Source organism: Lichenostomus cassidix, chromosome 2 (assembly GCF_008360975.1).
Source record: "Lichenostomus cassidix isolate B80296 chromosome 2, HeHo_3.0, whole genome shotgun sequence".
Taxonomy (NCBI): Eukaryota; Metazoa; Chordata; class Aves; order Passeriformes; family Meliphagidae; genus Lichenostomus; species Lichenostomus cassidix.
In genome coordinates this window covers 80,810,695-80,838,332 of record NC_139482.1, presented here as the reverse complement: position 1 = coordinate 80,838,332, position 27,638 = coordinate 80,810,695, and the positions used below count along the sequence as shown (strand labels likewise).

General features: G+C 37.0%; 1 protein-coding gene across 3 annotated transcripts in view; it reads right to left on the bottom strand.

Moving 5' to 3' along the window:
- SEMA5A (semaphorin 5A) overlaps positions 1-27,638 on the bottom strand; it is a 231,327-nt gene that overhangs the window by 48,591 nt on the left and 155,098 nt on the right. For all 3 annotated transcript variants that reach the window (XR_014850013.1, XM_085052160.1, XM_085052159.1), the window contains exons 14-15: positions 26,420-26,563; positions 18,487-18,634 (exon numbers count right to left, since the gene is read on the bottom strand). Coding sequence is in view for 2 of the 3 variants with exons in the window: in XM_085052160.1 (XP_084908286.1) it covers positions 18,487-18,634; positions 26,420-26,563 (292 nt within the window). In the remaining variant the exon portion in view is untranslated. The remainder of the gene's footprint in view (positions 1-18,486; positions 18,635-26,419; positions 26,564-27,638) is intronic.

Below are 27,638 nucleotides of genomic sequence, written 5' to 3'. Positions count from 1 at the left end.
ACAAGAAATTATATATCTTTTAACTTTTAGATCCGTAATTCATTAATGTGTTTATGTGGGACTTAAGTTTTGGTCACAGCTTGTAGTACATCTTAAGACAGTGGCTTCTCATCAAGGCATAGATGTTTTAGTAAATATTTTAGCATCAGTGATGAGGTACTCAACATCCTGTGCAGTTAATGCTTGGTTTATAAAAGCAATCACTCTGCAGACACTGAATGATATATGACCTCTCTGTCTTAATGGATCCCAATACTATCTGAAACCTGAGCTATTCAACCTAGGTGTTTTTGTACCAGAGAGAGGCTTAAGAGAGATACCTAAAGGGATTTCAGGAAGGAGAGACAGTACATGTAAGTTTACGAAAGATTTGTTTAAGGTGTACAAAATCATGCATCATTACACAGCTTTCTTACTCTTAAGATCAAGTATTGCTCAGACAAATTGTTTCAACAGATGCTATTTTGGAACAGAGCTTTTTTACTTTGCCTTTATTTTTCTTTTACGTTTCATACACGCAAAAGAATATTTCTGTAGCTGTTTTGCCACCCATGATCGCATCTCTGTCTCTCCGTGTTTAGACAAGTCTGTGAGAAGTCACAACTTTGAAGGTGTTTGTTCCTTGAACTGTAGCTGATATAGCCAAACCATTTCTTAAAATATGGAAGTGGTTTTTAAAAACCACGAAGCAAAAAAGTTAATGTGATCATTCTGCAGGATGACAAAAAAAGTATCTGATTTAATGGAAAGTTCACTATCTGTTTCTTTTAAAAGAATGTGTGGTGGATGAAACAAGGCAATTTTTTGTCTTTTAACAAGGATGCTGGAAAGAATCAGTCCAATGTGTCAGGGTTTTATCCCGCTCAGAGGCAAAAGACATTTCATTTTGTATGTGTGAATGTTCCACAGAGCATTTAGCTAAAACTTGAATACAGGATCTGTAATCATATGGCTGCTCACATGTCTCAATGACACGAAACATTACAGAAAATGCAAATTACTTTTTATAGGATTCAGTGACAATAACCTCAAGAAAATTTAAATCATTCAGTATTTCAAATCAAATGAGAATAACATTCTCAAACACTTTACACGCCCATCACTCCTTCCATCAATTTAGCCTCAGAGAACAATTCTTAGTGCAGGAGGAAACTGAGTGAGATACAGGAACCCCATCTCCTGCTAGAGCAGTACTAAATGTGATTATTACTCACACCCTAAAGTTGTGTTTTATCTGAAAAGGAGAGATCCTTTCTTCTAGCAGGAGAATAGCAGGAAGGACAAATGGGTGCACAGATTGCCTGCATTTCTAACAAACAAAGTAATTCCTTGCTAGAGGGTCACATGGATTTACATTATGCCAAATTCAGATTTCCTTGAGACTCTTTTAACGAGGTCCCATGTGCCTCTTTCATACACTGAAGATTATTAATTAAAAAAAAAATCATTTTAGGCACAGGTGCTTAAGAAAAGTGATGAGAAGGAGAGCTGTGTGTTTTACGTCTACTTGAATTGAGTAATAAACAGAAGGATCTGGCTCAGAGGAGCTTTTGATCAGAACAGCAACATGTAATGCTGAGATTGTGTAGTTTTATCAGTACAGTGTAACATCGTTTTGGCAAAGTGAAAGCAAACGTGGGCCTGCCTGGCATCACAGCTAGTGAGATATGAGTTTCCTAGTACTCAGCAGTTAAATGAGAATGTCCAGTGCTCCCTAGCAGGACCAAAAACCCCCAGCTGTATCTTTATTTGGCCACAGGATATGGCTACTAGCTAGCATTAAGAATCATAAGTTCATGATGTGATTTATTCCAGTGGATGTGAAGTCTACCGCATAAATTCCAGAAAGAGAAAGCAGTCACAATCCTTAGCTGAAATGGGATTTCTGAAATGTTGATGTGAATATTAAGAGATTCTGGTATTGAAAATCCAATGTGTTTTGTTTTCTTTTCATGGGTATGGAAAGTACCAATAAACCACCTGAGGAGTCACTCTCGCATTCCAGCATGAATGGGCCACCTGAAATTGAATCATAACTAAACCACTCACATGCTCCCTGCCTTTGTAGCTCAGGAAACAGGGAGTAAGCACTGTTTGTGCCACAGGTCTTGCATTAAGCTAACAAGATAGGCTACAGGACCTGCTGGGCTTTGCCTGTCCTTGTATTGGTTTGCCTGAAGATTTGTTTTTGCAAGCAATAGCAATTATCTAATTACCAGATCTCCATTACTTACTTTGTTTTAACTTTTCATCCGATCTGGTATAATTGTGTGATGTAATGTCTACACCAATATACATTTTGTAACTAATGGACATTTGTAACGTGTAGTTACTGAGGGTAGAATGACCTATTACACCTCCTTAATACAACACAGCACAGACAAAGCTTTGAAAGAGCTGGCAGAGAGCAATAGCTGAAGCCCACGGGCTATAAACATCTCTGATGGCCAATTGCTGGTCATCAAATGAATGCAACCTCAGGAGCAAGGTTAAGTCAAGTCATTCTTGTCAAGCCTTAGGGCTAGCAGAGAGAACAAAGAACAAGCACCCAACATATGTAAAACACACGCTACACAGTAAATTCAGCTGCAATATGGACTTGCAGATCAACAAATAATAAGCAAGCTGTAAAGCCTCTTAACAAACATAAAAAAGGTCACAACCATGTCCTAAATTGAGAAGAAAGAGATCAACATTTATGTCACACTTCTGGCCAAGGGCTTAGGAAATTGACCAGGCGCTGTAAAGCCACCCCCAGACTGACACCATCAACCTCCACATCGAGGGGCAGTGGGAGGGCAAGCCTGACACCAGAGAAAGGGGGAGACTAAAAGGTTTGTGTGGTTATGCTACCAGCATGTAATTTACACTATTTTATAGTGCTATTATAAACTTTAGAAACAGTAAAACTATAATCAGACTAAGATTAAATTCTTGATTTGTCATAAATGGTGTATTCTTTTTTGCCTGTAACAGGATTACAAGTGTTAGTAAATAGGTGGGAGTCTAAGCAACCTGTTCTCTAATTTGACTGCACAAATTTCTCATAAAATACTGCACGGTTAAGAATATTTTCAAATTTTCATGGGCAACTTTAATTCTGTTGCTTTTATCAGATCCAGCATTGGAATGCTTAATTTTGCAAGTTCTCCACCTCTTTAAGTCTATACAAAAAAACAAATCATGTTTCTTACATGTAATTGTGATGAAGACTTTACCAATATCAACAAAGGTATATTAAACTTATTTATCACCTGAATTCCAAACTATGAGATGAAATAAGATGAGAAAACATGAAACAAAAATCCAGATTATCTATACCTAAGATGCCTTTGTTATCATGTGAAACCAGAAGAGACTATGAATGTCCTGGCCTGATTGTGGTTATGCAGTAATTGTACTCATCTGATACAGAAGCTGCAAATAGGAGTGTAAAATGGAAATCTCTTTAGAATGGAGAACTAGGAAATTAGTAAGAACTACCAAAAAGTTTTAAAATTTGTTTTTGAGTAAGTGGATACTTTCATAACAGTCTAGGAATTGTTGTTAAGCAGAGAATGACATTCAAATTTTTTTGTTTTATTTGTTGCTTTTATTTTTTCCCACAAAGCCTTGTATTTCCATTTTCATACCCATTTCAGGAAAAGAATCAAACCCAGACTTCTCATTCATCGCATGCTATTTCAATGTTGGAGTAGAAAAAGGTGACAGAAAGGAATCCTGATCAGCACCAAGTCATGGAGAATACTGTAAATCATAAATTAAGTTTTGAGCATGAGGCGTCCATCAGGTACAGCTACTCTCTCATCTGCAGGCAGCCAGTCATTAGCCCTTAGATTAGCAGTGGTGGGAGGGGAAATTCTTCTCCAACATTTCAAATTCCATCAAAGACTTAGGCAGTGGTGAGTGAAAAATGGTTTTCCTTTTTTGTGGTGTTTTCTTTTGTGGGTGTTTTTTTTTGTTTGTCTGTTCTTTGTTTGTTTGCTTTTCTTTCTGAAAAGAGTGAGATTATTTACTCCATTTGCTACATTATGAAGATCTAGCATGTAATAATTTTTACCAACCAAAAAAATTGCCCAAGAATTTAGAAATTTTATGTAGTGGGAAGAGGAGAACAATAATAGTCCTGGCAGAATTCAGCTCTGGTTTTCTTAGTTCAGGACTTTACTGTGACTAAAGCAAGTGGTGAACTGTGAATCTATAGGATGTGTTAATATAGGTAAAACTGCATTCATCATACACTGTCATCTGTTTCATTTGTTTCTCCCTCACCACTACATATTTTCAAGATTTCTTTGTAATTTTGAAGCCATTTAAAACATGAGCTGAATTTTTAAAAAATGTCTTGAGAATTCTTTCCTCAAAAATTGCAATACTTTTGCATTAATTACAGTACTTTAAATTCTTAAAATGGGCATTATCTGTTCTAGAGACAGTGTAAGCATAAGAAAATGGAGACATCATAATTTGGAAAGTCAGGAAGATGTTCTTCCATGCAACAGGCATTACAGTTATTGCACCTTGGTTCCTGATCTGAAAATAACAGCATTTTTATTAAACAAGACATTTAAGATAAACCTTTATGTTTTTTAATTCTGTTTTTTGTCTAATCTGTCTGTGTAACCTGGAATATTGCTCATATGATTCACAAGTCCTGCTCTGCAACGTTTTCAACTATTGTTGGGACTGTGCAGAACTTACGGTGACTGAGGTACAAATTTTATGGTAGGTAATTCAGAGAAGCCTTTCATGCTTGGCTGCTTCTGATGGACAAAACAAAGCCAAGCTCATGCAATGATTGACATTATTCAAAGTATGAGTAATGAGAACACTTCAAACTAAACCACTGACTGAATGAAACAAGTGAAGTCATTCTTCACTTAAATGATCATTCCACAACAAAATGGTTTTCAGGAAACCCAAATGAGCATGAGTTCTCCAAAGAAGAGCCTGATCCCAGCATGATGAGAAGTCAAGTCAGACCTCAGAAATCCTTTTAAACATTTTCAAATAGGCGTCCTTTACCTTCAGTGTCATTTACCTCAGGCAGTCACCCAGACAGACCTGATTAAGTTGCTCCCCAGAGCACAGGTGTCTGTTTTGCACTCCCAATATGGCTGTGCTATTGATTCTTACTAAAACCTTATAATATGCTCAACTACCATTTATGTCAGAGCCTACACACCTTTAAAACTACCTATTTACAATAAAAAATTGTCACAGATACACCTATGCATTTGGATATATACCTTCTGTAACTTCAACACTGACTGAAAGCTCAATTCCAATGTCACATATTAATTGCAAAGAGTTAGAAGTGGATTTTAATGCTTATCTGCTTTTTTGAAGTTAAAATAAAGTTATTCTGAAATGGTATAAACTCTCTAGAGTTAAACCTTCAAGTTTTCTATCACAGAATAACTGTATCACTTCCTCACCATTAAAAACTAATATCTAGAAAAGCACTCACACAGAAAACTGCACTGTGTTTGTACTGCAGAATTAAAAATATGCGGACATATGGTTTGTTAATGTTGATTAATGGAATTGAACAAGCACACATCCATTTATGAAAACCCCATTCATTATGAACTTGTATAATCCCTTCACCACTTAAGAACACCAACAAACAAACCACAGAGCACTTAATGTTTTTCCAAGGAAAATGCAGGGAAGGAATCAATTGGAACAGCTTTGTGTTCAAAATCATCTGTGAAGCATCAAAGTTATGTTTGTTGGCATCTGTGCTCCAGCTGCAGGGTTTAGAGCTTTTTGCTTCCTTAATCACGTTCCTTATTCCAATGAGCAAGTACTTGGTTCTGTGCATTTACAGAGTGGGAAAGTTAATTCATCAGGGACTGCTCATACTCCCACAGCCTTTAACGTAGTTTCCCCAAGAGAACATGTCAAATTTGAAGCTTCAAAGGCTTGTTTTTTTACTGGATTTGATAAGTGATGATTTTAAAGTAATAAGCTAGATTCGAAAAAAAAAAATTAAAATATACTCATTGAACTGTGTAGAGAAAAACAAGCCTAAAATTACAACTAACCTGCCAACAAACCAAACCCCCTTGCATCCAATGCATAATAAATCTCCCTGATGGCAATGTTAAACAATTCTTTAACTGTTGGGAATCCGCTTATGAGCAAGTCCTTATCTGTTTTAAAAAGCAGTCAGAATGACAAAAAATCTGAGGCTGACTCAGTTGAGTTGTCCCAGAAATCAGAGGAAGGCTAAATTGATTTCAATGCCTTTTGGGTAAGGCCTTATTTTAGCAGTGAACACTTTGCGTGTCAGTTTGTGACTTCATACAAAGTATAACATGATTTTGAAGAGCTACAGAAAACAAGTGCTGTTTTTTTTTCTATAATTTTCAAGAATCATAGATTCTGAGTCCTCTTTCTTGACCACCTTTAGGGTGGAACTGTGGGGCTATCAGGGTGCAAGTGTGGGGCAAGGGGTATTTGGGGAGTTTTAAATGTAATATAACTCTTCAGCAGTTGTGAAAAGTCCCCAGCAGGAACTCAGCTTTTATCCTGGAGGAAGCAAACTAGGTTACCGGTTTATCTACCCAAGGTTAAGAAATATGAATAAAATGGCACAGACACCTGTATTTTGGCCAACTGCCTTTTTTTTCTTTTCTTTTCTTTTCTTTTCTTTTCTTTTCTTTTCTTTTCTTTTCTTTTCTTTTCTTTTCTTTTCTTTTCTTTTCTTTTCTTTTCTTTTCTTTTTTTTTTCCAGAAAAGCATAGGAAATAATTTTTTTTTGCTGAATTCTGCTCCCTTGAGAGGTGACTCTGCTCAAGAGAAAAGTATTAGGGGGCTAATCTCTTACTCCTCCTCTACAGTACAAATGAGCAAAGAAGAGAGCTGGGTTCAGTACAACCACAGATGAGGGACCTGCAGAGGGACATGACCCATCAGAGCACTACAGGAGGGAAGCTCACCAGGGGCAGTGCAGTAGAGGCAGAGAGCAAATACTTGCTGCCAATCAAGAAATCTGAGCAAGGGCAAAAAGAAATCATCAGAACTAAACAGCAGGGAGAGAACTCTGCAAAAAGCTAAATAGTGTGGCGCAAAAAAAAAATTAATGGAAATTATAATGAATCAAGCATGTTAAATGTAAAAACACAGTGAGAGGCCAGAAAAGAACTCAAGAAGGTACTCTGTAAGGTCTAAAGGCTAAGACGCAGTCCTGCTTCAAGGACATTAGGGACAGAAAGATTGCTACAGAGTCTATAAGGCCCAGTGTATTGTGAAGGCATATAAAGGGTATTTAGAAACAGCAAGACCACAGCAGGCTGTGTTAGTTGAAGACATGATGGCACAAATAGATAAAATGAGCAAAAAATGTCACCAAAGAATGTAACTACAGAAGCAACAATAAGAAAACATATTAGTGACACACAGTTTCTTCCTTAAATTTACCTTCCTATCCAAGGCCTGGAAGATGGTAAATGTGACATCATTTCTAAAAAATACTTCAGGAAGTTCAGGGGAGCTAAGAAAAATGAGCATGATATCTGATTTGGGAAAATAGGGGAAATCATAATAAAGCATGAAATTAATGGAACACGAACAAATATGATCTAGAACAAAGCTAATAACCTATCAGAATCTCTGAACAACCATGGATACAAGTGGTAAGCTGATACAGTTTACTCTGAATTCAAAAAGACATTTCACAATGTATCTCAAAGGAATTATTCCCTCTTAGGAGACTTGCAGCCACAAGCTAAATGGAAATCTATTACACTTTCACAGATAATTAACCACTTAAAAGATGGTAAATGGAAGAGAGAAATAAATGGTCAGGTTTTCACAATGAATGGTGTTCAGCATGGTCTGTGCTGCAAAGCTGTGTGGTTAAACTGATTCAACGGCATGGAAAGTACTGTATATAAAATGGCACCTGCTTTCAAGAAAACACTGTGGAGGGTGTGCTGCAGAGGGAAAAAAGAAAAGGGTAAGTATAAAGTTAAAAAAGCACACACTTTTTATCAGGATGGTACTGCAGGCAGAATGCAGTTCTAAGAACTAAACTCATCAATCAATTTCCCCCAAATAATCAAAGGTAACTATCTCACAAAAGGCAAAAGATTAATAGTTAATTTTCATATCTGTTTTTCTGACTGTATTAGGCAAAGCCCTTCTGTGGCTTTAGCAAGGACAAATACTTTTGCAAAATCTCGGTCTCTTGTTATTTAGATTTTCCTTTCTTCTTCATATTTCACCCTACCTGCCTCTCACTACACAGGAAATTCTGAAATTCTGTTCATATATATTATTCTTCCTCTGAAGTTTAAGGCAACATTAGTTAGTTTCCTTGGGACTATAATGGAAAGCCAGATTTAACTTTAAAGACAGGGCAACTCATAATATTATAATTCCTCAGTTTCACTTAGGAGACTAACCAGCAAATAAACCACCAGGCATTCTGAAAACAAAGGAAAGAAGTGAAAACATTTCCCTAGCTAGAGATAACAACACTGCATTTTTCTAACTTTTTTTTTTTCCAAAATTACATTCATATGACTCTCATCAAGATTTTTGATGGATTAAGTCCTATAATCCACCGGCTGCTTTTTTTCTTGCATTCTGTGCAATGGATCATTTTTATACTTCATACCAAATTGTGGATGATAGATTTCATTATATGTCTAATATTCCTTGTAGCCCTACATTTCAGAAGAAAATAATATGCACTATTACTTCTTTTTCTAAGTACTTCAAAACTCTTTAACAAATATTCAATCTGCCAAGCTATCTCACACAAATGCTTCAATATGTGCATTGGCATTCTGGATCAACTCTTCAATATGGGACAGGATACATAAATTAACTATTTTTAATAGGGAGCTTGGTGTATTTGCAAAGAGGTTTATGCGCTCCTACGTGAAAACATATAGTATACTTCCAGTTTTGTGAACAACTGCTTGAAAATTTCGGAAACTTCTGAATGAATCTCTTCTTATGCTTTAAATATAGTGAGCATATGTCATCTCAACTTAAAGCAGAATTATAGGTCCTCTAGATAGAGTAACAGCCTCTCTGGCAGATATATTCTCTGGACTTCTGTTGGCTGATGTCATCCAAGGCTGTGAAAAGACTTAGCTAAGTCAGGCAACGTTAAGAAATGTGGGTCTGATGACTAACTGTCACATTTTTTATAGAGTTTAGGCTGACTGGGATGAGGACAGAATAAACTCAGGTGTGAAATATAAGTTTTGCTAATAAGTGGTATACTCACAGTAGTATGACATTACCAGAACAGTACATTGACAAAGCACATACAATGTCCTCACACCAACAAGCAAATGATATAGAATCCTGGAATTATATAGAATCCTGGAATCTGCCACTATCTTCATAAATAATCTCCAGGTACTAAAGATGGGGGTGCTTTTGAGCAGTATTGCAATATCACAGAAGAGTCTCTTGCTGAGCACAGACTGGCTGACTGTTGGCTGAGTAAGAGTCTCATATCTGAGCTGGTGCCTGGCAATCCAGCCTGTGCAGTTGGCAAAGGATCTCTAGTACCACAGGTCAACTCTACTATTGTGGGTGGGTTTTTTTCCACTGTTCTTTCTGGAGACTGATTTTAAGAACAAAGAGATCAAAGTGAATCTGTCCTTCCCTTGAATCAGATAGCTGAAAAAAAATACAGGTATAGTCTACAGCTGCTGTTCTTCATCTAGAGCCTCTCTGACAAGTCAAAGCAAGAACTGCATTTTGGGGCTGACCTATTTCTGGACCACTCCCAGTCTGCATAAGGGCATCACGAATTTCAAATGAAAGATAAATGAACACCTGCATCTTTACAAGGTAGTAATTTAATTTCAGTGATCTCTCATGCTAGAAATTGTTGTAAGCAACAAAGTTGAAGATTTTCATAATGTAAACTGAAAGGTCTGTGTTTATGACTTCAGCTTTTTGATGTTTCAGATGATATAGCAAGTATTGTTGAATTAGAAAAACTCTGTTCTGGAAAGTGGAGGATTAATACTTTTACGTTGGGCTGCTTTTCTCTAGCAGAAAGAAATATGCAGCATGATGCTGCTTTCAAGTAACATAAGGGGTCTTGATAGGGTGACTGTGACACTTCATCCTCCCCTTCAAGCTGCAAGGACAAATCACAGGGTATGCTGGTAAATGAGTTCAGTATTTGCATGAGTTTATATTCTCAGACATGAAGAATACAATCCCATCTACTGGAGTATTCAGATCTAAATATTATTATTTCAGAATGCTGCAACAGGCTGAGTCACATTATCCTGAAGACACAAAATAACTTATAAATAAACACAATGAAAATGTATGTTTACCTTTTTTAAGGCTTGTAAACAGATTTGTTCAAGATGAATGTCAGGGGCTTTGAATAACTTAATGTCTTTTATTTGGTGGCTGTAGTATTAATGCAGAAGTATTCTAAGCCAACAACTTAATGTGAAAGGGAGAAAGGAGTGAACCAAGGAGGGGAAAATAAGGAAGTTTTGATAACTCCATCAATAAATATTCAGAAGTTTTTTTTTAATTATTTCTCAACGTCATATAACTTGTGTGAGAACAGGGCTGCCTGACACTAGTTTCAATGAAAAACAAAATCCTACCACAGCCTAATAAATTATAAATTACTATGATGCCCAAGACTAAGTAAAAATAAAAGCTGGCACATAAATATAATTAATTTGGATGGAGTTCCATTTAATTGCACTCAGATGGCTAAGGACTGCTGTCAGTCAGCTCAGCTAACAAATCAGTCTCACACTCCTCAACAGTTGCTGCATTAGTGAAGCTATAAATGGCAACAGTGCATATTACTTATTCAGGCTTCATTCGTCCCTCAATTTACTGAGGTCAAATTGAAGAATACTGAAACAAAACTCCACTTTGTATTAAGGTCTAGATGTGAGCAGACTTTTCAGTATAAAATGTGTAAACACAATTATGCGTTTGCACCATACCTCTTTAAGTACAGGTGGCTAAAACTAAAAGGAACAAAACAAGTCAGAGGGACAACTTGTTGCAAACCCATTCGACACTCACTTACAAAGAAGAACATTGGAAATGCCATTCTAGATCAGATGTGCCTTTCCTGGTTATTGTCAAATAGCAGCACAGAAATAAGCAGAATGCCAAAAGCACAGATCCAAATTGTATTGTTAATATTCAGGAAAAATAACTAAAACTTTAAAATTTTATTTACTATATTAAAAAAAAATCCTTTTTTTTGTCTATTATAATTCTACTTCATCCTGATATTCTGCACAATTTTAGTTGCGTGGAGTTTTATTGGTTCTTAAGATTTAAGCCTCAACAATTTCTTGTAAAAGTTACCTCATTTAACAATGCCCTGGATAGAAATTAATTCCCTTCACTGGCTTCATATTTCCTTAAAACTCAGTATATTACAGTACAGAGTACACAGAAATCCCAGTGTTCCCTCTCTAAACCTGTCATTAATTTATATATTAGTCCTTCATACACTAGAACCCTGCATATTCTGACCTATGAGAATCCCAATTTTTGCCCTTCTTTGGAACACTTTCCCGAGCTCAGCTCACTTCCACTACGTGCCACATCCTTTAAAACAGTAAGCATTGCTACAGAGCAATTTTATGTAACAGCTCTATCAGGTTTCTGAGGTAATTTTCAATGTTATGCTTCATGCACCCTTTTTTCCCCATTTTGATTGCAACTACTCAATGAAGTTTGCTACTGAACTGGCTACAGTAAAATTGAGGTTTCTGCATACTCAGCAAAGACATATCCTTGTAATGGAAGAGACTCTGACAATCAGAGATCAGGTGTAGCAGTCCATCACTACCTGTATCAATTTTTCCCTTTCCTTAAATTTGGATTAGAGGTTTACTATACTTAAAAAAAGAAAAAAAAGATAAAAAAGAAAAAGTACTCTGCATTTGATACAGTTGTTCCAACAGCTCTCAGCTCTCCCTTTTTCTTTTTTTTAAACAGCTCTCCCTGTTTATGTCAGTTCTGATTTCAGGTAAATACTGCATGTGTATCAAATAAAGCTACACAACCCATACATAAAAAACTAGATCCACAAGCACTGGAACTGATGAAGGCTGATTTCCTATAAGTTTATATTTCAAGTCTTTTAAGTTCTCCCTTCTCATTCCCCCTTCCCATATCTCCTGCCCATAGGATTTAGCAGTCTTACTGCTTAAAATGATGATGATGAAGTGTCTAGTCACAAACAACACATGTGCTAGTATGTACACTCATTGACCAGCACCTGACAACAAACAATGGGCTCAGCTGCAGTTCTGTCTCTCAGTGTAGAAACTAATTTAGGGTTTTTTCCTCTATTAGGCCACTGTTTTTAAGGCAATTTGCTGCAATTCCATGTTGTCATCTAAGACCACCCTCCAGTCAAACACAGTTGTAATGGGGGAGTAGGTACTGTATGAGCAGAAGAGTAAGAATACCTGACAGGCCACAACATGATCCTGTAAGCCCTAGTGCTTGATGAAACTAAGCTAAAACTATATCATCTACTTTTTTGTTCTGGTTTTTAGTCTTCAATGACAATTATTAATTACTTTCAAGAGATAACAGAATGCTCTAGGTCCAGAGCAATGAAAAAAACTCAGGCTTGATGAAGCACAAGTCCTCAGGAAATATCCTCCAGTTTCAGTTTCACTCATTAATTCAGTTTAAAATTAGTGCAGCACAAAACCTCAGAATCCACACTATTTTCCTATCTTTTTCCTTTTTCATTCATATGCAGAACTTATTGAGTCAAAGGAAAGTAGAAGTTCCCATTTCTTAATGCTGAGTCCTTGAGCCCAGTGCTGTGCCTGCTGGGCACAGAATGAAGAAAATTTCAGACACTTCAGCTTTCTGCGGTTATCGGAGACAGAAATGACCACAACTCAAACACAGAACCTCACAGAGCTGGGGGTGCAGTATAACATCTGAGTATCAATAATGAACATCTACCGGACAGGAACAGCTGAAAACTGCAACAAATAGAAGTACCTAAGACAGGACACACTCCAGTGAGCTTGGTGTTTTAGGAAACAGTGAGGCAAATCCTGGCCGGAGCAAATCAGGTCTCCAATCTCTGATCAATACAGCTCCCTAATGAGATGAAGGCACTTGGCTGTCACTTGACCTTGAGGCACACACTGGCTGTTGCCTTCACCCAAAGCCCAGAGAAAGCTTCTACACAGTTACACTAAAATTTGTTCCCTATGTTTTTTTAAATACTATTTGAATTTTTCAATCAAAGATTCATAATCTGCATGACAGATACACGTATGTCCAATACAAAGTTGTGGAATGTGAGAATTCTCACTTTGGCAAACCCTTTTAATTAGATTTGAAACAGAAAATCAGATGACATTGGTCCATGAAAGAAGCTATTTTACATAAACTGGAAGTCCTTGAAAGAGCTTTCTACAGGAATCTCAGAAGAGGACTGCAGTCAGTGTCAATTGTCACAGGTTGAACTGAATAGTTGGAAGTAGAGACAGTCCCAGCAGCTAAAAATGTATTTCACAGCTTTAAATTACTTTTAAAATTACATTTCCCAAAACAGAGATGCTTCACACTATTCTAAGCAAGAAAGCAAACACCATACAGTTTAGCTTCTTTTTCAAAATTAAATAAATGAAACAGCAAAATGGTTGCTGAATGTGTGCCCAAATACCACCTTAAACAGCTCTTATTTGGATATATATGCACATCAGTTCAATCTGTTCATATTTCACATTTACCTTGACCATAAATGCCAAGCTTGTAACTCACTTTACTGATGAAGTTAAGCAGACATGATCACTATGTTTTGGCATTTTCTTAAACTATTTCTTAGGATTTTGATTTTTCTTTGGTTTTATCCTCTTGTTATTGCTTACAATTGCAATAGCATGACCAGCATCAAAAGAAGAGAGGATCTACTTTGTTAAACTTTTAAAACGTGAAAAACCCAATGGAGTTTGAATTACAGAAAAAGGGATTGAAAAAGGAAATTAGGATAAAGTAGGCAAACATCATATAAATGGTAGAATTTCCTATACATCATGCTTGTGAGATTGTTTTCTGGTTTTGCAATAGATTATGTTTCTTAAGTCAAAAGAATTATAAAAAAGTGTAATAACAATGTTTTTTCTAGTCACTTTTTGAACTAGACATTTCAAATTTATTTTGTGAGATGGCAAGTAAAAAAAGGCAGACTGCTCTTTCTGATGGACATAGTAGTTCTGAAAGCTGTCCATCTTCAAATTCCCTTTGAAAAACTGATGAAAGAAAATCATTCTGACATTAGTTTTTTTTCTTTTTTTATCCCGTGTCATTACAAAAACTCTAGAATACAGAAAGATTTTCTTTAAAAGTTTTATATTCAGAACAATTCCAGAACGTTGAAATGATAATATTAACAATTAAAAAAGGATTAATACAAAACTATCTACTATTTTCTAAGAAACAAAATAAATTCCTCCTTTTCTTTTTTTATTCCACAGCAATACAATACACAAGATGCTTTGTTCTGGTGTGTGGAAAGTATATACCCTTTACCAGTCTCCCAGTACAAAACCTAAAATTAATATATATGTTAGCATGACTGAAATGAGAACACAGACAAATATACACATAAACCATGTCACCCGACTTGAGCCTCAAACTAAATTCCTCATTTTAGTAATAATTCTTTAAAAAAGTTATTCTTTTATTACTGGCCTGAGGCAAATTCAAGTGAGATTATGCTTCTCAGGGGAAAAGAAGCATTTTCTGAAGGAAACATACAGCTTATCTGAGTATGCTGTAAAATCTGAAGATGTTTGTCCTCTGAGTCACATTAGCACAGTCCAGAGAATTCCACAGTTCCTTCTCTAGTGCCTCTATCACCTGCAACACGAGATTAACACCTGTTTCATGATCTGCTTAAGCTTTCTAGTACTAGATTTTAGCTGCTCTTAAATTTGCTTGTGACAGTTCTATCTCTTATTAGAAAATCTTAAGCACTGTTTATTAACTTTGATTAACTTAAAGACTTCAACAGGTCCTTATGACTCCAGGTTTTGATTTCGAACTTCATCTTTTTGACCTTTATGAGTCTCTGTGGTCCAATTCTCCTGTATCATATTGATTTATGGTTTTCTATATTCAGTGAAAATGCCTTCAGTCCTAAGTCTCTGGCCATCCATTTGCATGTATTGAGTGCACTTGAACAAGAGACGCATCTTTAAGATATCATCAGGGTTTTCTCTCTGTGGAACATTTATATGCATTAAAAGATTTATCATTTTTATTTTCTAAAATAAGCTGGAAATAATGATAGGCAAGTCTATTGAGTCCTGATAAAAACACATTCAGGTGTCTTGGCTGATACCTGCTATAAGATAGATAAAGTCAAGGAACCAACTGATGAAAAACATGCAAAAAGCCAAACAGAGGCAGCAGCTGCCTGCTGTGATATTGCAGCCTAGGAGCAATACAATCAAACTAAAAGGGAGAAAACCTGTTCATTAAAAATTATGTGGTATAAATCACTAGGTGGAAACAGACAATAGCTATTAATGTGGTAAAAGCTGCAAAATAAGGACAGCTAAATAGATTAGGATTGGCTATACTGCAGTATCACAGCCAGGTTGCAGATTGGAAAACAGAAGAGGCAGGCTCTCCTAGGAAATTAAATCTGGTCCCCTGATACTGCTGGCAAGCACACTGTAAGACTTCCTTTCTTAAGTCTTATAAAAACAGTTGCTTTTGTTTTTCTCCTACAGTTCTCTATTGAAAAACATCTCTAGATACAAAGAATAGGCATGGTTGAAAGGGGTCTCAAGACAGCATTTAGTCCATCCTACACCTCTGACGCCTCAAAAATTTCTTTTAATTTCAAGATTAAATTAGGCCTAGTATAGTTACTATCTTCTTAAATAATATGTTCTCCAGTCCTCTACACATTTTTCCTCTCCTCTTCACAGGCCACAGACACTGAACTATCCAGCTGCAACTCATGCTGTTCAAATGTTGTGAAAGTTTCAGAGTTCATCCTCACTGAAGAAGGTAAACAAGAAACCTGGAGAGCCTCTTTATAGTCTAAAGCTATCATCTAATGGTTGAGAGAACCATGCATTTTACGTCCCTGAGTCTACTCCCAGCTGTGCCTTTAATTCACTTGGTAAATGTTTGCCTCATAACATCTTTTACTCCAGGTTAGATTAGAACCACTTTCGCTGCAACCCTTCCCAAGATTATTAAGCTTCTCAAGTACTCAGAGATAGTCAGAGAAAAAGTTTTTTGAAATAAATTAAATTCACTGAGTATCTTGCACAATGTAAACTGAGTGTCACTATAACCAGTAAAGAATGGAAAATAGTAGTAAAAAGACATGTTAACTTCTTCTTTATTCACTACACTAAAAATTCTAACTGTTTGGAAAGATACATACCTACTACAACAAAACCAAAAATTTGGTTGAAGCAGAAGAACATCCAATGAATCAACAAGTTTCATATTTGTGCTCCTCATTAATAAGATTTCATTAATATAAATACTTAAGCAATTCAACAATTACAAGAAGGCATAAAAATATTTTATTGCAATTTCTTACATTAATGAAAGAAACTGAGATGAATTAAAGTGCTTTTTTCTCCAGCTACACTTAATGACAAGGCCCTGCTATGGCTGCAAAACCTCTGAGGCAAGACCAATAACTCAAAGGTTCAAATTCAGTGAAACTTAAACAGAACACAGACTTCATACCACAGTCCTTTGTCTTGCAAGAATGCCAAGGTTTATAGAGAAAATCTACACTGGATGGTTTTCCATTGGTGCCTAAGTTTTAGCAAGACAACTACGTCCTCCAAAGCTTGAAATGATCAATGCAATAATTTTCTAATTAATAAAATCCCCCGAAACATTTGCATAGCTGAACTGGTAACTATTCTGTGATGCAGCAGAGAATGTGTTAAGACTGTTAATAAATTACAGACCCCAATAACATTCATCTCAAATCAGTTATAATAAATTTTTACACTAAAGGTTTTCCTACTTTCCTCATGGAGATTTCCAAGAAAATTAGAGCCACATATTTTTGATTTAAGATCATGGGAAGATTCTCTGCAAAATAAAATACTGCTATATTTCACAAACATTATTATGGGATAAATAGGAACAAATGAGACAGAAAACCTTCATATTGTGCTCTTTTTAGTGCTAGTCAGGAAGGTTTAACAATAGATCTAGTCCATATGTCTGCTTTTTTTGTGTACCATCAGAGAGAGACAAATATTTTGGAAAACTTGATACAATTTTAAGTTATTAGGTTAATTCCTAAAGTTCAACTGAAATAAAAGAACAAGTCTGTTCGATGTTTTTAATCTACTAGAAATGAAATTCTATCACCAGAATAAATTTTAAAAAGAGAACAAATCCTGGGAAAATGCACAAAATCTTCAACTTAGAAACAGGTAATAAATTATCCTTTCTTTAGTATTGAATTACTGCCAATCTAACAAATAGACCACAGATTATGAGAAACCTCAAAATTAAGGCTCTCTGAAATTAGGGCATGTAAAATTGGTTTACTTGTGAAAAGAAAAATCAATTTTTTTCTACCTCTTTACCTACCACCTTTATTTGCTCAGATATAAAGAAGTCCCCTACATGTTTTCCCATGTGCTTCTCTTTAAAAATGGGTATCCATGAAGCACTTCTATTCATTCAAATCATCCCACTGTAGCTTCAAAGCCTCACAGCTGTTAGGCTGCTGCTGTGCTAAGATCATAATTCTATCCAATCTTACCATAGCACTTTCCTGATGCCTCCATGCATTTACTGAATGGCTCCTTATGTATTTAGATGTGAAAATTAGCTTTTTCTCTGCTGTGCAGAACCTGATACACTGGAGTGCTGTGTGCATGGCTAGTGTTCCTATGTACTCTGGTGATAAAAATAAAAACCACCACAAACCTGCAAGGACACATCTACATCTGCATCAACCTGGCCTCAGGAAGCTTATATTATAGAAGATAATTTGAAAAAGCTGAATTATGTGTTTTTCTGATTGATAAACTGTGGATTCCAGCACACACAAGCAACACAAAAACATTTGGTGACTACTCGTGTTAGGGGTAAAGCCCATAGACATACACAGATGCTTTATGGGCACAGAGCACCAGTCATTGGACAGATAGAAATGGCTTCAAGTTTTGTCAGAGGAGGATTAGATGGGATATTAGGAAAAAATTCGTCACTGAAAGAGTTGTCAAGCACTGGAACAGACTGCCCAGAGAAGTGGTGGAGTCACCATGCCTGGAGGTATTTCAAACACATGGACACGTGGCACCTGGGGATTTGGTTCAATAGAGGACCTGGCAGGGCTGCATTAATGTTCGGACTTGATAAACTCAGAGGTCTTTTCAAACTTAAATGATTTTACAATTCTATGACACAGAGACATCCATGGCACATGGCCATAGATATCTGCTGAAGAGCAAGCTGACAGTTACTTACCACGCTGCAGCCAGGACAGTCAGGACCATTTTCACATGTCCTGCGCCGCGCCTGGATCCCTCCTCCACACTGAGCAGTGCAGCGCTCCCACGGCCCCCAGCCTGTCCAAAACATATGAGGGGGGCACAACAAATGCTCATTGCAGTACCTGGGAGGAGAGAAATAAGGAGGCAAATAATCTATTTATTATCAAGACAAGACCAAACCCAAACCTGCCCCAAACCCTCCCTCATCTGCACAATCCAGAAAGGGAAATATTTTATACAAAGGACCTCTCCCTACTCATTAAGCACTGAATTAACAGCTGCCACACTGCACAGAATGCCTAAACATTTGAGTGGAGTTTTTTTTAGGTTGCAATTGTGTGGGTGCAGCATTTGTTTGCTTTATTTAGTGACTTTATACAATATGTGCAATGCAATCATGGGATTGTACTGCAATCACGTAAGCAAGATTGAAATGGACTTTAGTAAAACCAGTTGTGGCTATCCCTCTTGGGCAGTCAACCAAACAGAAGGCAAGCATTCATGCAGGCAGTCTTTTATCAGTCTCCAGCTAAGAATTGATTAGGATCCATCTTTCTCGTCTTCTGATAGCTACACTTGCTTTTTGCTTTTCACAGCATTTCATCTTATAAGGGCAAAATAAAAGCTAAAACATTGACTCTAGGTGTACAGAACTGTATGTCTTTAAAATGTTATTACTTTGTCTTTTAAAGGGTGTTTTTAGCTATTATAATCTTTGAAGGTTTTCCCAGCAGGCTGCAAACTGATTCAGAGCCCTCATAAGTTCTTGAGGGAAGCACTATTGAGCTGTTGTTATTGTAACAAGACATTCAGACTTGTGGGAGGTCCTAAGTTCAGCTGAGTTTTTTCAATTTTTGATGAAACCTAAGATTCCTGATTTTTTGATTGTGTCATACAGTAATTCAGCCATAGCATATGCTGTTTTAAGGAACCTCTACACAGGTCTAAAGGATTTGGGGCACAGGAAAGTGTGACTAGGGCTTTCTAAGAGACCAAGCTGTTAGTTTGAGAAAAGACACAGCATAATCAGAAAACAGACTTGTTCCAATACTGACTGTCCTGAAAGAACAAATCAATCTGCTACAGTATTTCCTCAATTTTTTACACCATTTACCCAAAATCCAATGTCTTCTTGCCCTTCTAACAAGTTTCCATCTCTTTGCACTCTTCTACAGTGAAAACTGACTCTAATACTCCAGTTATTCATTTTCCACAAAAAATGACAGTATGAACAGTTGTCATTTTCAACAAGAATAACCACAAAATTTTTTGTTTGTCTGTTTTCAGAAAGCCCCAATATCTGCAAACTCTAATTCTTCATTATCAAGGAATTTGAAAATTTGGAACTCTGTGGAGGGCAAAAAAAAAATGATGGTGGTGTAAGTAGTATACAAAGGTAGACTTATAGCATATGCTGGAGCCTAAAATTCAAACTTTGTCCTTAGGTCTGGGCAACTCCATCAAAATTTAAAGATTCAAAGTGGAGTTAATAGGGGAGTGATATTTAGTTTTCTGCTTCTGTATAGTTAAGAAAATTATGCATGCCTTGTTATTGACCTTTCCTCACGAAATTGAGGAAAAAATGCCAAAACCCTCAATATTTACGAATCTGGCATCTCAGAATTCTTCAGCATGTGATTTTGGTACACACATTACAGTTCACATTATGCTATCATTAAAGATGATTAGGAAGATTAAAGATACATAGGAATGTATGTATTATATTCATTAAATGCATGTAATGTAATACATACATATTAAAGAGGTATGTATTAAATATTGATTTAATAATTATATTAAAGATACATAGGAATGTTCTGTGCCTGGATATTCTTCCCCTAAAACTCCAACTGCATACATTCTCTGTCACATGCAGTCATTTATGTGAATGTGTGTGATAGTTTCTCTCTGTGATCATTTGTTGAGAATGTGTCTTCAATGAAACATACATGTAACATCAGCATTTATTCAGTCAAATTAGTACCAACTTTGCATAGTTTCAGTTCTTAATGGAGATGTGGAAATTTAGGACACACACAGAGGCTAAAGCAAGTCTGCCATGAAGTTTTGAATTACTGATATTCAGCCATGCAAAAGACAAAATTAAGGAACTCATCTTGCTTTAAAATAAAGGTAAATACTGTGCAGCTGTCTAAAAATGAAGTAGTCATCTAAATCTGAGCAACAGCTCATGGAAAGAAACAGCCCTGTTGAAAATATGATTTATGTCACCCTAAAGGAAAGGTCATATGAATACAACCCTCAATGTACAGATTGATTTTCATTGACTATAAATGCTATATGGGAGACAGACATCTAAGCAGCCATTACAGCCAATGGAAATTTTGTCAATACAAACTAGGGAGATTAGAATGATTTATTTGAAGAAATTAAGGAATATACAGCAGAAGGAAACAAATTACTGTTCTCCACAGCTTGTATTGACTAAATTTCTACAGAACACAGTGGAAATTCAGACACCTGACTCACACATAAACACACACTTCACGTGGACACCTGAAATTAGGTATGAATGTCTCACATCAAGGACAGTCATGCCACTATGTAGTGGCTCTTTTACTGTCTATGTGCCCAACCTCCCACTCTCTCACTTAAGCAGAAGACAGAAAAGAAACCTAATAATTGACACAGTAAGCACTTCAAAGGGCTGGCAATTCTGTTATCCCACACTAATTAAAGATGCAGCTAAAAAAAAGCCCCAAAATCTCTATGCAAACTACTTCAATTTAGGAAACAGGATTTTTTTTTAAAGAGTCAACACCAGAATCATCAATTTTTCCTTTCTTTTTCAGGAAAACAAAACAAAAAAGAAAACAAACAAAAAACCAATGCACCATACAAGTAGAATCTTATTTTCATCTCAGCCAGCCAGCGTCTGAAAACATCAGGTATGTTTTCACAGCTAGAGACATCCCTGCAATTGATGTTTGAGAGCTGTGCTACAGCATGGGGCTTTGAGCCAAGTTTCATTATATCTGTTCTTGGCTGCATTTCAAGTCACTCAGCAACCCTTTTTCCCTTTTGCTCTTTCTTCCCCTCTTAATTTTGTTCTCAGGACCCACAGGGCTAACGTTTTACAGTAATTCAACAAAACATGCAATGTAAGAAACTTGAATCTGTGAAACCACTGCCCTCTCCCCTAACCTAACTGCAATGAGGTCAGAATGGAGAACAGCCTAGAGAAATGTGGGTTTTGTACAGTGACCCTTCACATTTCACTTGAAGTGAACCCAAGTTCAAATGCCCTAATAAAGGAATTGTCATACTGGAGGAAGGGTGAACATACTCTGTCCAATTGTGTCCACAGCTATTAGTGCCTACAGCAAATTTTACACCTAAAATTTCCATGCAACTGGCATTACTATTCTTGCTTCTATAAAGATCTCAACCTTTAGTAAGACATCAATTTATTAAATTTATTTCAGTGTTGCTATCTAGCACTGAGTACTACAGGCTAACTGCATGACAGTTACAAATATGCCCTTTTTATTCCATAGAGAGATGTTATTTAAACAAATACGTCCTAATTTTGAACTATATTATACTACCATGTGTTCAAGAAAAATGAACTAACTTTCATCCCTGTTTACCCATTCCTATGCAATATACTGTTCTGAGGTGGGTAGTCATGATTACCAGCTGGTGACTTCCTGGGATGCCCAGACTATACCGAGGCTGATGGGAGTGCCAGATTCCTTTACTGAAGGCACAAGCATGACAGGCACATGCCCTACTGGATTGAGAGTGTTAGATTGACAGAAATACCCATCCAAGAGACTGTGGAAGGTGGCAGGGGCTGAGGCATGTTGTCCCAGGGGCTTCTGTGGAAGAGGGGGTAGCAAAGAAAGCAAAGAGGATGGGAACAGACACTTCCCAGCAGACAAGACATCCATGGGAGTGCAAGCAAGCCTAAAGCCTTGTGGTGTTCAGTCTGCTCAGCTGAAGTGGACTGGGCTTGTTCACACTGCTCAGAATCAAGCAGTGCTACACAGAGCAGGCACTTGACTCTCAGCAGTTCCTCTTTCTCATGGAAACAAGCCCAAAAGCTGAATGTTTGCTAAGAACAGTGTACAAAATAATGTGACAATGTGTACTGCTTCTAATCATTTTATATACCCGAAAATATCCAGGGCTTTCAAACATTTACTCCTTGTCTGCAGCCAATTTACTTTTCTAATTGACATGTTTTTTTTCTTTGTAGTCTTTCCTGTGTAATAAAAGATAAGTGCATCCACTGAAGGCAAGGAATTCTCATGTTAATGTCCCTCATTTCTGCACAGATAGGAGGGGGACTAGTGGGCGTAATGAGGCCATAGCTGCAGCACCTTCCACAGACAGGACAAACATTCTCACCCCGTGATAATGTCAAGACAGGATACTACAGACTCTATAAACTATGATCTAGGGAATTTCCAGCAGCTTCAGTGAGTATTTCTTATACAGGAAAAATCAGAAATATTAAGCCCCTAGGAATTCATCAGGATTTCTTCCATCTGGAATCTTAATGACAAAATTATCATCTGATTAGCAAACTTTTTTACAATGTTATTTTTACTCCCTCGCCATATTCTGTCTAAACGCACATCAGCTGCACTTTTGACCTACATCTACAAAGGGAATTTGCTTTGTAAGACGAGTATTTGTTGCTATCTCTCAACTGCTTTCCCCCTACACACACCCCCCCTTTATCAGCAGAGCATGAAACAGTTTAACATATCTTCAACACTTTAAATTGACAAATATTGCCGTTGATTTCAAGGGAATGGCCAGCAAGCAGAGAGCTGCCCGATACATTAGCCATGATAGGATTGTGGCTTTCATGAGGTAAAACAAATATAGCCTAGACAAACATTGAGCTCTTAACACATGAACAAATACTCTCATGCTGAATGTGCATTCACATCTGCAGGTAAATTTACCTGAGATATACGCTGGCTTTTCTGTGTTTGATTTCTATGGAGTTATGTACTGGATTTCTACTGAAATCACTGTTTGTTGAAAAGCTGTTTCAAAGTTTGGCATGTAGTTGGCTGTGGAAACTGAATCCTATATTTATACCCCTGAACATGTGAAGACAATTAGACTACGCACGTTTACAAAGACAAATGCACACAATGTGTATACCAACTAATTCAAATTGTTACAAATACTAAACATGTATTAATTTTACATATGAACTGGGTCATTCAAAAAGTAAACTGTTAGACTATTTATAAACATCAGTTGACTTAAATGAGAAAATCTGAGAAGTTGCTTATTGGCACTTTGGAAACAAAACCAGTAAATGTTTCTCAGGAGTTATGAGAACTCCTGAGAGTTCTCATATGTAATATTTGTTCAGCCTGTCTAAATGTACTGGGCTCAAAGGAACTGTTTCCATTTGGTGCAGATGTAACTCCAATGAGAGGGAAACAGTGAAGCAATACTACTGTAAATGCTAAAACATTGCCCTCACAGCTCAAAACTCTTTATACACTGACATCCAGGAGGACAGTCATAAAACTCTGATAGCCCCAACCAGCTTCACCAGGGACCTCCATCCACACCCATGGGCCAAGGAGCTCTGTTTAACCTGATCCTAACCCTGGCCTGTGGTTTAGCTTCCTACCTGGACTTCAGACCTGCCTGATTACCATGATATCAGCTAAGATCTAGACTCATGGTTGTTTCTGGTCACAATCTCCAAGCTTGCCTTGCTCCCCAGCTGTGGGTGATGGGATAGGCCCTGCCTGGCAAATGTCCCAGTACTCTCTGCTTTTTACAGCTCTGAAAAGATTTATCCAAGTACTTGGCTTAACACTGACAAAAATCCTGGCAAATAACTGATGCCTCATTCCTCTAACACTTTACAAACTATTTGACAAAATTTCCTAGCTTACCACACCCTCCGGAAAAAAAAGATTAAAAATACTTAAAAAAAATAATTAGAAGTATCAGGACATAACATGGATAACAAACAAAACCAGGGTAGAGGCAGGAAGGTCAGCTGTGAGCAAGCAGTGAGTGAGAGGAAGGTGCAGGGCCATTGGGAGTGAAGGGTGGTTCAAGGAGACAGAAAACAGTGATAGAAGAGCTCTGAGAGAAAAAGGCATCCTGCAGTAAACTCACAGGCACATTCATCCCAGATTGCTGCTGAACTGGATGAAGAGATAAAGGAAAAATTACCTGCAGGCTACAAAAGCAAAGCAACATAAGCTTATTGTTCCTTCAGAACTGTTACATATTAAAATTCAATCCTTCTGGGCTGCTATTATTTCAACTTATCATAAGTCACTTTGCAGTTTGTAATTCTTTTACAGTGCACCCATTGTCTTAATGTTCCTATAATTAAGAAAATATTTCTCACCATTTTCTTTATTTCTGTGAAAATTCTTATCCGACTTTTATTCCATGTTAAACTAAAATGAACAATGACTATTACCATCCATAGTCCATCACCAAAAAGTCTCTCTGAACGAAATTGGTTTTCTTCCTATATTTAGTGTCCTGCCCTGGACTGACCTCTCAGGAAAATCAATAACTGTTATTCATGCTAGGACAGAGTTAAGTAACATCAGATACGATCTATGTTTGGTGGTGATGGCTTTTTGGTTGGGCAACCTATTTTCAGAAAGCAATTTACAAAATAACAAAATCCTCTCCTCTGCAATGAAATGGTAAATATTCATGGCCCTGAAAGAGCAAGAAATGCTCACATGTTCTTTGATGCTGATCCTTTACATTTAAGAGTTGGAAAGACCAGGTCCCTGGTGATCCATTAATACAGAAATGTGTGATGCAACCTTGCTTCAATGCATCTCTTAATCTGAAGAAATGCCAGAGTTGGTGTTTAATTAAATGCCTCACTGAAACTCTTCATAAAGGTTACCGAATTTAGTTTACATCCAACAGCAATATAGGATACTACATCATCAATATAGAAACACTGAGGTAAGCTGTGAGTGCATATTGGGAGGAAATGTATCTGCATACATCTCTTGGAATTGATGGCTACAGAACTCCAAATTCTCACACCAATGCTAGTCTTCTGCTATCTAGCTTTCTGGTATGCCTCTGGAAACAACATAATGCATACAAGAGTTGCACCTTATTTGAATATACTCTGGCTTGATTTAAAGAAATATTTAATTCCTGTTAAAACTGCAAACACCAATTAAAAAATTAGAGATGCATGTAAGGTCCATGTAAATTTGAGATGCAATTAGGGTGCATGTAAAATAGAATGAAAGGCCTGAACTTGACATTCTGAGCTAGTGACAAAATACTTAGTCTGGTGCCAAAGCAGTACATGGTGAAATCAAAATCTGAGCTAACTTGATCTGCTCAGGAGTTAAAAAATATATACAAAAACTTAAAAACAACCCATCAAGCTTGAAACCTTACTAAAGGTATTTGAGTTCAAGGTGTATTATGTTTACTGAATAGAAAACAAAGCCCTTGAAACTTCCTTTCATGTTATAGAAATGCTTAATTCATTTATGACAGAAAAAATGAACTCACAGCATCAGTAACATAGTGCTGTGACTTTATTACATTTTGCTCTGAATTCCAGGTCTTGAGGCTGGGCGAGTTACAATTCAAACACAGTGCAATCAATTTTCAAGGAGAATCAATTTTCAGGGTCTCAAGGGACAGCAGCACGTTGCTTCAACACAATTCTCTGGCACTACCAGGAGCTCTCAGGTGGCTCGGGAGGGATGAAGCTAAGCAAAACATGAAAGATCTGCTGCAGACCCACAGCCTTTTTAATGGGAATATTGTGCTGTACAGCAGTGAAGTTAGAGTGAAAGGAAAGAGAAAAACAAGGCAAGTAAAGGAGAAAATATCCTGTGGAATACAGCTGCACAGAAGAAATTAAAACAGTCAACAGGAAAAAAATAACTCACCTCTCCTCACGATTCTGCCCCACACAGACACGTCCTCCATGCCGAGGGGTTGGATTGCTGCAGGAACGCTGACGAACTTGAAAGCCTATTCCACAAGTGGTACTACAAGGTGACCAAGAAGTCCATGGTGTCCAGCCTCCATTTCTGGTAGAATAAAAAGCTCAGGCTCTGTCATCTGTTATACATAGCGAATGGCTGATTAGGTGTGACTGACAGCGGAATCTGACCTATTCATATTTCTGTAGAAGTCATTAATACTGCATTGTGTTCCATTTCTTCAAGAACACTGAACCAAAACAATGGTGCTCTCATATTCCATATTCCACGCTTTGTAATCAGCAACTGCTAAAACTACCTCATTACAGAAGAATTAGAAAGCTATGAAGTTATTTAGTTGCTTTTGGTCACTTTGTTCTGGGTAAACTACATGTGAAAACTCCTGCATCAATGTTCTGAAACTAACTTTTAATTACATATCATTTTCAGGGAGATTAAAATGTCAAATTTTGCTACCTCATCTGAAAGGAAAGTGATTAAAGCCTAGAGGAAAAGGAGGCTCAGAGGACACCATATTGCTCTCTACAACTACCTGATAGGAGATTGTAATGAGGTGGGGGTTGGCTTCTTCTCCCAGGGGTTGATCTCTTGGTTTTAACAAGTGATAGAATGAGAGGAAATGGCCTCATGCTGTGTCAGGGGAGATTTAGATTGGATATTAGGAGAAATTCCTTCACCAAAAGGGTTGTCAAGCACTAGAGAAAACTGTCCAGGGTAGTGGTGGAGTCACCATCCCTGGAGGAATTAAAAGACTTGCAAATGTAGTGCTAGGGGACATGGTTTAGTGGTGGACTAGGCAGTGCTTATTAATGGCTGGAATTGACCTTAAGGGTCTTTTACAGCCTAAATGACTCTATGACACTAAAGTAAGCATCAAAATGCATTAGTTCTCAATTTCAACAGGGTACTCTGATAAGATGTCAATACCTTGTTTGTAATGTAATAAAAAAACTGCCAGAGTTCACTGTACATTGCATTTATAAACTTTTAGAAAGGACTCCTGTCCTCCTCAATATACCTTAGAAAAAATATTATAGACCAAACATCTGAAAAGGAATTTCATCACATGTCCTAGGCAAAGAAAAATTATGCACTTCAGCTGCAGTCAAAACATTTAAATAGCTAGCTTGCTTTTGTACTGGTAGAAACAGAAATAAGGAAA